This window comes from Ornithodoros turicata, chromosome 3 (assembly GCF_037126465.1).
Source record: "Ornithodoros turicata isolate Travis chromosome 3, ASM3712646v1, whole genome shotgun sequence".
Taxonomy (NCBI): domain Eukaryota; kingdom Metazoa; phylum Arthropoda; class Arachnida; order Ixodida; family Argasidae; genus Ornithodoros; species Ornithodoros turicata.
Genome location: NC_088203.1, coordinates 65,418,372 through 65,430,785, shown reverse-complemented (window position 1 = coordinate 65,430,785; position 12,414 = coordinate 65,418,372). Strand labels below are relative to the sequence as shown.

At 45.1% G+C, this 12,414-nt stretch overlaps 1 protein-coding gene across 11 annotated transcripts in view; it reads right to left on the bottom strand.

Annotated features, from left to right (window-relative positions):
* The window catches only part of LOC135388552 (intersectin-1-like), a 337,751-nt gene that overhangs the window by 304,750 nt on the left and 20,587 nt on the right, over positions 1–12,414 (bottom strand). For all 11 annotated transcript variants that reach the window (XM_064618160.1, XM_064618162.1, XM_064618161.1 and 8 more), the window contains exon 5: positions 2,310–2,436. In XM_064618160.1, coding sequence (XP_064474230.1) covers positions 2,310–2,436 — 127 coding nt within the window. The remainder of the gene's footprint in view (positions 1–2,309; positions 2,437–12,414) is intronic.

Sequence of the window (12,414 nt, the reverse complement as noted above, 5' to 3'; positions counted from 1 at the left end):
ATGACGCGCCCTTAGTAACTTCCGCACATTTTTCGCGATTGAAAAGAACAAAGCGCGGCTTGGAGATTAGGGATGAAGCCATCCACACGAAAAGGAGTTGGAAATGAGGGCAGGCTGCCAACGGGGGAAGTTAGTGACCCCACGGAGCTTTGTTTCGCACGCTCCGAAGTGAGAAATCACGGGGTCATGCGTCATGCTACATGCTACCTCCCCCGGGCACGCGACCTGCAATGGAATCGTCCATGCCGGCCGTGCGCAGCGCGTGGCCGAGACGTGCGCAGTGGCGACTGGCGTCGGAGCCATCGGAGCATTCCTTTGGTAGGCGCCACCATTTGAAAGTTGGCACGAATGAGGCAGCCATGGATGCTAAGAAAAGGAAGAACCTGGACTTCGCGACCAAGCTCGACATCATCCGACGTGTTGAGAATGGAGAAAAGAAGTCTTCGGTAGCAGAAGCATTCGGCATCACCACGTCAATGACGTCAAGCGTGAAACAGTAGCGAACTGCTTTCGCAAAGCGGGTTTCGTAGCAGTTGCAGATGAGGCGTGTGCGGATGCCTTAGACGACGATGACGACTTCGAGTACGCTCTGGACGACGAGCTTCGAAAGGTCGCAGAGTTCCCAGAAGCCGTTCCCACTGATCTGACGGCACATGACTGTGTAAGCGCCGACGACAATGTGCACGTTGTGGCAGAGATGACGGATGCGGACATCATAGCGGACGTTGCTGGTGACGACGTCGATCCAAGCGGCGATGAAGGCTCACTGGGAGGTCTTAACGGCGACGATGTTATGCCCACAGCCACCGAGATCGCTTCGGCTTTCGCTACCATTCGTCGCTGCTGCGGGGCAATAGAAGGAGCTGGACTTTCTCATTTAGGAGGCCTCGAGAAGATCGAAAATAGTGTAATGGACTTCATGGCTCGCAACAAGAGACAAGCCCAACTCACTGAGTTCTTCCGTCCCAAATAAATGTTGTTAACTGTCCTGTTGCCCGCTTTGTTTGTGCAGTTTCTGCTCTCGTTCATGCAAATCGGTAAGCTCCTGTTTCATACTATCCCAATTAAATGGTAATTAATATGGCACACGCGAATGTCAGTTAAAATACAAACACTTTATATATCGAATTATCGATATATCGAATTATTTGCCGATCCCCTTCGAGTTCGATATATGCGGGTTCGACTGTATACCTGGATCGCAAGATGGCCTGCAGCAACCGAAAGACCGTGCTGATCATCGACCATTGCTCTGCACATCCAAAACAAGTTGTGCTTCAGAACGTTAAGGTCCTGTTCCTGCCCTCGAATGCAACAAGCCATTTGCAGCCGCTGGACGCCGGCATCATTCGGAACGTTAAGCACCATTTCAAAGGGCTTCTGGTGCGGCGTCTTCTCGCAAAAATTGACCGAAAAGACCAGGATTTGCAGATCAACCTCTCGGACTCTCTGCATTTTGTCGCGATGTCGTGGGACCGTGTGACTGCCACAACGATACAGAACTGCTTTCGGAAGTGCAGATTTTTCAACCAAACTGCTGCGAGTCCACACGCCGATGTGGACGCCACAGAGGACGATCTCGCAATTGAGAACTGGGACCAACTTGGTGTGGAAGTGTCCGCACACGATTTTGTCACAGTCGATGACGACCTTGCGACGTGCGGATTGAGGAGCACTGACGAAATAGTCAGCGAAGGGGAACCGCAGGCATCAGGTACGTGCAGTGAGGAAGACACCGCCGATGAGCAGTGCAGTGCACCGTGCAGTGACGAAGGAAAGGGAGAGCAATAAGGTTGCTTCCTCAAATCTTTGAATGTGGCCAATTTTAGCGGAATCGGAGAGAAAATGCTGTGTGACCCATGACAATAAGTGCCTCCATATACTTCGTATAATTCCAGCTTCAATTTCAGGTAAGTAGCATTCATTAAAAGTGGTAATTATTGAGGCTGCCCTACTTTTCTGCCTCTGAGCGTGTCGTATAAGCGAAGTGTTACTTGCGGCCACATTGCTGCGGCGTGGCTGCTCAACCATTGATCAGCACTCGCAATTCGCTGTGCATTTCAACAGCACTTGTCTGCAATTTTCCCTGACTTCAGCGGTTTCTTTGCAAATTTCCTGACAATCCCCCGACTTTTCCAGCTGCATCAAAATTCCCGATAATTCGAGGTTGGTAGACATCCTGCAATGAGTATGCTTCCACCATTGTGATGCTGACGCAAATTGGATGGGGGAAGGGGAGGGTAAAAACGAGTTTTACTGAGTATAACCCTAGAACACTAGGCTCTAAGTATACTTGAGACTACCCTTACACTGGAGGAGGACCAGGCAATATTGGGGGGCCTGGAAGTGAAGGCGCCGCAGTTGGAGGGCTTGTCAGAGGAGCAGCAGGAAACGCTTGAGTCGAAGTTGTGTGCAAGGATGCTGGTACCACTTGCTCTGCAAGTGAATAAAATGCTTTGTTTAACATATTCTTCGAGTTCAACCCATAAAAATTGTTTTCACGCCTTGACATTGTGATAAAGCTGAATACCACGACAGTATTGGAAAACTGTTTGGATTATGTCTCTCCACAAAAGACGGAATGACAAGGATTACTGAAGTAGTATAGAACACACACCAACGAAAAGCACAAGCACGCAAAGCAGTCAAATGGTTTCTGCACATCTTCATACATACACCACCACGAGCATGGCTGGGGCAAGGAAGCTTGGAACAGCGACTTACCAGTCACCCCCAATCATACAACTGGGAAATAGCTTTGGGTATTGGTTAGGGAATGGATGACAGTTTTGAGATAGTTGGATCTTGTTACAGTGAAATGCAATACAATGAAATTCAAAATACAACAAAATAACACACATTCCCCCTCAGGCTGCCATAGGGAACACATTTTAACCCCCTATAGAACAAAAGGGTTTTAAGTTGGTACCTAGATACAATGAAAAAAATTCCCAGAACGGCATTTATTCCACCCCAAGCACCAGCCCTGAGGTCAAGGAAACAGGAACAAGGGAACAAAGCAAAAGGCACAACCATGTGCCACTTGTTATGTTGGAATGACCGACTGCTGACGGCTGCTCAACATTTCTTTCCAGAATGTGTTGCAGTGTTCAGTCAAACTCCTCAACCATTGTGCGTCGCCAAGGCAAAAGGCTGTCATCTGAGGTAATCGCAACTGATCAGGCTTGCATTGATCGCTCCGTATCAGAGTTCGACGCAACTCATTACTGTAACTAAGTTCCTTTTTTTTGGTAACTTATATTAATCTCATTTTCTGGTGGTGGCAGCGTTGATTCGTTTGCCTTAGTCGGCCGCGCACATTGATTTTCCTGGCAGTCACTAGCTAGCAGCAGCTTCTGTCTTGGCGAGTTTACTCTTAAAGAGTGGTTGGTTTGTCCCTTCAGATGACGCACCCTTGGAAGTCGCTGGGGAGGTGTCTTAGCTTAGCTCAATTGGTAGAGCCCTGGACCAGTAATCGAGAAGATGTGGGTTCAAGTCCTACAGCTGGCTGACCTTTTCAGTGACTTCTTTCTTTCATCATTAATTTTTTAGGCACTTGAGGCTTTGTAGGTATTTGTCGTTTCTATGTGTTCCAGCCTCAGAGCATCAATTCCCATCATGATCTAAGCGTGTTACACTCTTCCGAAAGAAACTCAAAGTCGAACTGAAATGTTCACGCATGCTGCACCTGCGTACTGCTATTTTGTATCTGAAGTAACTTTAAAGTAACTCATCCTTTTTTTCCAGTAACTCAGTAACTGCGAGTTACATTTCAGACTGAAGAATTTCGTTATTAACTTAGTTACATTTTTAACACGGTAACTTAACTCGTAACGAGTTCTTTTTGACGGGTAACTTCCTGATCTATGCTCTGTATGCCTCTGGCTAGCCAACTCTGTATCCAGAGAAGAGGGACAGCACGGCCGAGTTGTGGGATGTACATCGGTACAAGTACTGGTGAGGCACATAGCCCGTTTAGCGTCTTGCCTATTTGTATAATACAGTAGAACCTCGTTAATTCGGATCACACAAGACAGACGAAAATGTCCTAATGTCAAAATATCAACTGGACAAAAAAACACATACAAGGTGTACTTGCTGTTATGAAGGTATATTTTTATTTTGAAAATAACTGGGTGGTTCCATCTCAACTCATGCAGGGTGGTCCGGACACCATCACCGATTTCCTTTGAAAAAATATATGTTGTACCGCAACACGCTTACACACAGGAGCAATAAATATTTTGGCTCGATGTATTGTGGTCCGCCAGAAAAAAAAAAATCTAGAAATTGACCTGGCAGCGGAGCTTTCTGACGGAGCGACTTTCACATTTTATTCCTCACCAGCAGACGGTCCCAAACTATAGATTTTTTTTGCGCAATATGTCAGGTACAACGGCTTTCAGCCTGCGTAAACAGCCTGGGTCAATTTTGTTTTGATCCACAATTAAAAATCGCCAAAGTAGCCACAAAATGCTGATTTTTGTCATATTTGTCTTTGCGCTGTACTCCTCCTATACATGCCATCGAGATATATAATGTCCCGGCGTGTAGGTCGAAGCATGCTCTTTAAATTGATGTCAAATTTGCATGCCTGTACCTTGCCCCCTTCCAACAAGGCGGTGTAGAGTACAGCTATGCTCTCAAAAATTTGGTTTTTTGGACTCTCGTTTCTCCAAAACCCTTCCTCCGATTTCCTTCATATTTTGTAGTTACATAGCCCAGGCTATCACCTACATGTGTCCTTAAAATGGAAGGTTGCCTCTCAGCACAACTCGGGATAGCGTGCAACAAACGTAGTGTGCTGAGCACACGATGTACATCTCGACCGGGAGATCCACGCCAGAGAGTTAATGGGAGACGTGGGTTTCAACACAAACTTCTATATTTGTTGGTAGATTTTGGTGGAACTTTGTGTAAGTGTTCATAATGCCTCCAAAATGAATATCCCAAGATATCATAATTACAATTCCTTCTGTCTTCATATCTCGTGGAGAGCCTGCAGGATTTACAAAATGTTATAGAAGACTGCTTGAGCTTTGGGTGTATCCCCAAATGTATGCTGCATGCCGTGACATTCGCATTTTTTTTTTTTTTTCATTTCTAGAACTAGAATTTTTAGTTTCCAATATTTGTCATCTGGTTACAATCAATACACTGGTCATAGAAACAGATAACTGTATCCCAATTTCGAAATGCAGTAACATGCAAAATCAAGAATGTCATGGTGTACAAATGGCATCAATAAGCATAATAAAACAAACGGGATCAAATTACGCCAGGTAGTTGCCGAGATATCAGCTCCACAAGCAGAGCAGGAAGCCCAAAAACCCCTCGAGAAAACAGCATCCGGAGTTCTACGTTGGCATATGCCACACTAAAAAGCACCAGAGCTATTACTTCTTGGCGAACTTCTCAAAAATAATCTTTTTGGTCTTCCGAATGAAAAATTTAGACACTACTTTGATTCCAGAGTGGGGAATTCTGTGGTGGGAATGGAATCTTGCTCAGTTATATTAATTCATACTGTAGAAGTCGTTTTTTCCGCGTGGAAAGTATTTTCGCGTTTTCGAACAAAGCTGGTTAGAGGAGTGATTCGCGAGAACTTAAATTCACGACACAGGTTTCCGGGAGTGCTTTGCTCTTGCATATTGTGCCGCTGTCAACACTCGGGCATATTTCGGCACGTACTAAGATATCCATTGTACATGGGGATGGCGGCGTTCTCGGTCAATCCCGTTCTCCTCACAGACATGGGAGGAAAGGCCCTGTACAGTGGCCTTTAGGGACCCTGCAGGAGGCCATAGTACTGGCTGTGTGCAGATCACTCAGTTAATTTTACCAGTTCTTATTCAGGGCATCACTCATTCATCACTCAGGGCACTGAACAGTTCGGTTGAGATGTCGTACTATCATAGAAGCTGTTTTTGAGAATGCGGGGAAAGGCATGTTGCGGCATCGTGGTGTATACAGTGCACTCCCACTAAACGAAACCCGGTTAAACGGAAATTACGGATAAACGGAACAATAGGGTCACCTTTGGTTGGTTTCTTCTTTCAAATCTTCGAATAATTGGAACTATCCGTTTTATGTACTTCGGGTAAACGGAACAAAGTGGGGGTACCGAGATGCCGCCGTGCCTGGAAGATACCATTCACATCTGACAACCCGGATGGAAGTCATAGCCAGTGCAATCCAATCCATCAGTCACTCATACAATGTTAGGTTTAGCTCGCGTCCACATGCATAGAGGAAGGAAACACAAGGAGCGGGTCTTCACGCCAGACAAGTGTAGCCACCCTCTAGTGGTCGCTCGAGTCAAAATCGCCATTGCTTCGTGTCCACCACGTGATCCGCTTTAAAGTTTCGGTTTTGCAAGGCTTTGTTTCTCGTGCTGCTCTCCGTATAATTTTGCTTTTTGAAAGTAATTTATTGTGAAAATGTGAGCACCATCGTAGAAACGATGTATGATAATGTGTTGCTGTCCCGGCTGCGGCTCTCGTTGAACTAAAAGCAGCTCTGTCACGGGAACGCGTTTTGTTCGTAAGCACACGGTATGTTGTTTTAGTCACCCGTGTGTGTTAGAGTCATCTTGAATTGTTCATTTGGGACCTCATACTGTTCCGCAGACTCATTTCATGTTGTTGTACAAATCTGATTAATGGTATTCTGAGAACGGCATTCTTTACCACATAATCAAGGAACGTACATACGTTGGAAGTAACCGTTGCCACACGTGATGTTTCCAGTCCTGCATACTCCTTTTGCATTCTGCACACTGTGACCTGTCTTCTAATAGGACAGTAAACATTTGAACACGCAGAAATAAAGTGCAAGCACGTGTTCGACGTAATCCTGCAGTCTGAATTGTGACAACTACAGCTCGCGTCGTCTACTCTGCTGGCACCATGCTGTCTGGAGGGTCACGTGGTAGACAGGAGTATCCCAGAATGCAATGCGAAGCTGGCTACGCTTGTCCCGATAGAAAACTGTCGGAGGGACCACTACTTGTGTTTCCTTCCTCCACGTCCATATGTGTCTTTATGAAGTGTATCAAGGAACAGCCATATGAAGGGGTTTCGCTTGCGTCAATGTTGGGGATAACTCGGGGACATGATCGCGAGAGCAAATCAAAAATAGAAACCAGGAAATTTTATATGCCAAAGTCAACGCTCTCATCATAGCAAGCCATGCATTGAAGGGTGATGTGGATGATGCCACATGATACTGACAGGTAATATCGGAAACCTGGACGCGGGAAGAAGATGCGCAGTTTGCCCGGCAGAACAGAACGATAAACCTCATTGTAGACGATTGAGATGCGCATGAAATTTTTTCCAAGTCTCAGGCATGCAGGTATATTTTGTAAACAAATCGAAAAACGCGAAGAGAACAGCTGTTAATCCTTTTTCTCCTTGCTTCCTACAGTAGTGAAAGTTGATTACCTTGAAATTCCTTGAAATACCTTGAAAAGTTGCATTTAATGAAATCTGTGTACTTTGCTTAAATGAAACTTCTGATAAATGGAACAATATTTCCATTCCCTTGGAGTTCCGTTTAAGAGGAGTTCACTGTATGTACTGTGCAATGCATTTATAGGAGTAACAAAGGCGTGACCAATTTTCATTTCTTTACATCTTGCCTGATGCGATAAAACAATATTTTGCGGCTTGCTTAAACTGCCTACGCTGCACGGAGTAGAAAGGGTCAAGGTAGTCACGGTATATCGTCGAACGCCGCACAATTTTCGCCCTTATATGGCTAGAGTTATTCGCGGGAACTTAAATTCGCGATTTTGGAGGAATGCGCAAAAAAACGCAAAAAATAATTCCGTGCGAAAAAAAAAAAAAACTTCTACAGTATTCAATGTACATTCAATCAGGCCTCAAAGAGGGAAGAACGGAAGGCAGTGCGAGTGGCCATCGGAATCCAGTCTTGCCACATGTTGACGAAAAAAGTGGAAGGAAGTGGACGCCTCATTGTCAAGATGTCCAGAGCTTTCGAAGAACAGCCACAGTAGCTTCTGAAAGGGAACACTAACGGCAGCATCCAGCCAGGTTATACCTTACAAGTTTTGTGATCTGTACAGTCAAACTCCTTTACAACGAAGCTCAGGGGACAGCAAAAAAAATTCGCAGTAAAAGTATTTTCGTTAAAAAGGATGTCCATTATTGGACCTATAGGCTCCAGCGGGACCGCAAAAAAAATTTGCTGTAGTGGTATTTTCGTTAAAAAGGTGTTCGCTATAAAGGAGTTTGACTGTATTATCATTTTTCTGGGAAATATTGCATACAAATAAACCAGTTCTTGATGACTGGGTGCTTAAAAGATGTATAGTTCTGCTTTATTGCACGTGATTATTGCATCTTGATGGTATCATGGTTCAAGGCATCAAGCTGCTCGGCATTCCCAGTTTGTTGCGTGCTACCCTGAATTGTGCTGAAAGGGAACCTTCCGTTTTTCGGAAACATGTAGGTCACAGCCTCGGCTATGTCACTGCAAAATATGAAGGAGTTCGGAGGTAGGGTTTTTGAAAAATGAGTCTAAAAAACCCCACTTTTCGTAGCATGGCTGTACTCTACACCACCTTGTCGAAGGGGGCAAGGCACAGACATGCAAATTTGACATCAATATAAGGAGCACGCATCCATCTCCTTCCACTTTTTTCATCCACATGTGACAAGACTGAATTCCGACGGCCGTTCGCACCAGGGCTCAGAACCGTTATTTTTGGGGTTCGGTTCAAGTTCCGGGTCAAGGTTATCGGTTCGGTTCGAATTCAGTGCAACCAAAATAATGGTTATTAATCGGTTCAAACCGGTTAACATGTTCTGTGCTAATCAATGTACCACATGTGAGCGGTAATATCAGGTTCTGGCGATGGCTTGCTCTTCCTTCCTTCCTCTTACCCACTCGCCTCTACACTTCATAGGTACAAAGAACCATGCAGTTCACAACAGATCATCCTTTACTGTACCGAAAAGTGCTGGGAAATGGCGTACAGCATACCATTGGACTCCATTGCAAAAGGCTTATCGCCAATTTCTAAAGAAAAAAAAGTAGAAGAAAGCGATCACGTGGTAGATCGTGCGCAGGCCAGCACACTGCTCCTCACTGAAATGAGGGGGAGATGCCTCTCATGTGTTTCCTTCCTCCATGCTCCTTCCTTCTTCCTTCCTTCCTTTGCTTCTTCTGGACCTCACGCCAACCTCTTTCCCGTGGTCACTAGAGGTTTGCGTTGCTTGTGGATGTCACTGTGAACTATTAAATTAACGTTGCCTTCACACTGCGAGGGTGAATGAAAGGAAGCAGCCGAGGCAACAATACAAAGTGTAGCTGTCGTGTAGCACATCTTTTTTTTTTTTACACCTCGAGTCACAAAAATGTACAGGGATGTCGTGAACATTCTGGAGGCGAGGCTGTAGGAAGTGCATGGACTCACCACTTCTTGGTTTACCAGTTTGTCCGCTCTAAGAATTCGGCAAGATTCCGAGCCATGCACGCGGCAGTCGAGTAGGAAGGTATAGGCGTTCTTACCGTTTGACGAACCAGTTACCGCATCATATTTTTTCGGTTCAGTTCCGGTTCGTTCAAGGGGAGAGAAAAAATGCTTACGGTTCTGGTCCGGCAAAAAATAACAGGTTTTTTTGCGGTTTTCGGTTACGGTTCAGTTCCGGTTACGACCACTGGTTCGCACTGCCATCCATTCTTCCTTCTTTCAGGCCTGGTATGTTTCTAGGGAACTTGCTTCTAATAACAAAGATGTAGTTCTTTCGATTTTTCTACTTAAAATGGCTACCATTGCACCGCATAGTTGGCACAGTACAGTAAACCCTCGTTATATCGAAGTCGACGGGACCGCAAAAAAATTCGATATAAGCGGTATTTCGATAAAAGCGGAGACACTTCAAAAACAGTAAATCCAAACCCAGGAAAACGTGAAAATGCGATTTCATCACGACAATATTTTATTGACGTGCAAAAAACGCAGTCACCTGGGTTTGGCGCGTAGCCTCACTGCCGGCAAGGAGATGTTCTTCGAGTTTCCGCAGGGACGTCATCAGTTCATTATCACCGCCGCTGCATTCTACCCTGTTGCGAATCAGACGCAAAATATTCCGTGTTTCCGCCGCCGTAGGTATTTCACGGGGTTCTTCTGACTCGTCGTCCGAAGTTCCATCGTCGACGTCCCGACGACTGACGATAATATCCACAATTTCGGCGTTCATCACAGGACTGACAACGGGAACGTTTGCGTCCGCCCGCGCGAAGGTATCAAAATCATCTTCCACTTCTTGTCCTACAAGATCGTGCACTCTTCTGTACAGGCTCTCAGATTCCTCATCGTCTTGAAATTCGACTTCTTCAACTGACTGAGCCGCAACACGTGCACGACAAAAACCTTTTTAAACACTTCCACGGAGCTATCGTGCGTAAAAGACCAACACGTAGCAAATGAACCACGCAAAACAACCATCCACGGGAGAACGGTGAATCATCTCACGTGCTAGGGTCACATGACCGGTCCCTCTCTCTCCCCTTTCTCCCACCCATGTCAACGAACCGTCCTCGTGCGTCCTACTTTCCCACTCTTCGCTGTACGGAAGGAAAAGAGGTTGCATGAGTGATTGTGTTTGGAGAAAATAAAGAAAAAACGGGAATGCGGCTTTCGGGAATGCTTTTGGTGGCGACCAGCAGCCTACCGTCGGGCGTGCGCTTCGTAATATCCGGAGTTAGCTCTCCTCACACTTCGAATAATCTGGTTGTAAATACATGTAAATGCACAGGGATTTCACCGTACTTCGAATAAAGCGATAATTCGAATAAAGTGACTTCGATATAACGAGGGTTTACTGTACATGCGATCCATACTGTACTTGGTGTTCATGTTGGAAACAGAAGCCACCGACTCAGAACATCGCTGAACTTAGTGTGAACGGCATTGAAATTCGACTGTGGGAAAAACGAGTCAGAAAGACTCAAAATATATTGCTAGAACGCGATTTGCGGTAGGTCTGCATCCTGAGCTCTGTTATTCAAGGCCGGAGATGTCGGCAATACCAGACGCCAATAATCCTGTTAACACTCTGGCGTGGTTCTCCCGGTCGAATATGTACATCCTGTGCACCGCACACCATGTTTGTTGCATGCTATCCCGAGCTGTGCTGAGAGGGAACCTTCCATTTTTAGGACGTATGTAGGTGATAGCCTGGGCTATATAACTACAAAATAGGAAGGAAATCGGAGGTGGGGTTTTTCAGAAATGAGAAAAAAAAAACAATTTTTGATAGCATAGCTGTACTCTACAGTGCCTTGCTGGAAGGGGGAAAGGTACAGACATGCAAATTTGACATCAATTTAAAGAGCATGCTTCGACCTACATGGCAGTACTTCATATATCTCGATGGCATGTACAGGAGGAGTACAGCACAAAGACAAATACGACAAAAATCTGAATTTTGTGGCGACTGACTATTTTTAATTGAAGATCAAAACAGAATTGACCCGTGCAGTTTACGCACGCCAAAAGCCGTTGTACCTGACATATTGCGCAAAAAAGATCTATAGTTTGGGAACGTCCGCTGGTGAGGAATAAAATGTCAGTCTCCCCGTCAGAAAGCTCCGCCGCCCAGTCAATTTCTTTCTAATTTTTTTTCTGGCGGACCACAACACAGAGCCAAAATATTTATTGCTCCTGTGTGTATGCGTGTTGCAGTACAACATATATTTTTTCAAAGAAAATCAGTTATGGTGTCCGGACCACCCTGACCGAGTTGAGATGGAATCACCCAACTGTGTAACAGTTCCTTGCTTTTGTGAGCAGAACTGTGCCATTAAAACAAGTTTATTTCTTACTGTCAAATACTCAACTACACTTGAGCTGCCAGCAGCATTATATGTTCTTTTATAGTTTTGATGTATACTTTTAACCTAATCGTTTTACTTGTACCTAGACTCCACTGTTTTGGTGCAGTATAGTGCTAGTTGCTTGTGCACCATAAAAACTCCAACCATCATCAGCAGCATAATAACAAAAGTCATCCAAAAGTAATCCGATGAAGTACAGCTTCTTCTCATCGCGAGTATGCAGCTGACTGAATGAACTTTAGTTTGCCGTGGAACTTTTCACCTTCGATGGCCCTGAGGATCTGTGACTTGTTCTTTACGTATGTTGCTAACATACTCATCACTCCATATTTCTTCATATTTTGTCACTATTTTTTTGTCTACAGGTGCCATTGATTAGGGTTTTCAGTTTTTCCACTTTTGTTGAGAGGTCCTTAGTCTCAAGCTTAGTGCGCTTCCCAGGAGTAGCCATGGCACCACAGCATGCAGCACAGAGAATGACACACACAGTTAAAGTTGGAAGACGGATTGTCAAGTCATGGTGGTTTACCAAATACCTTTCAGTTG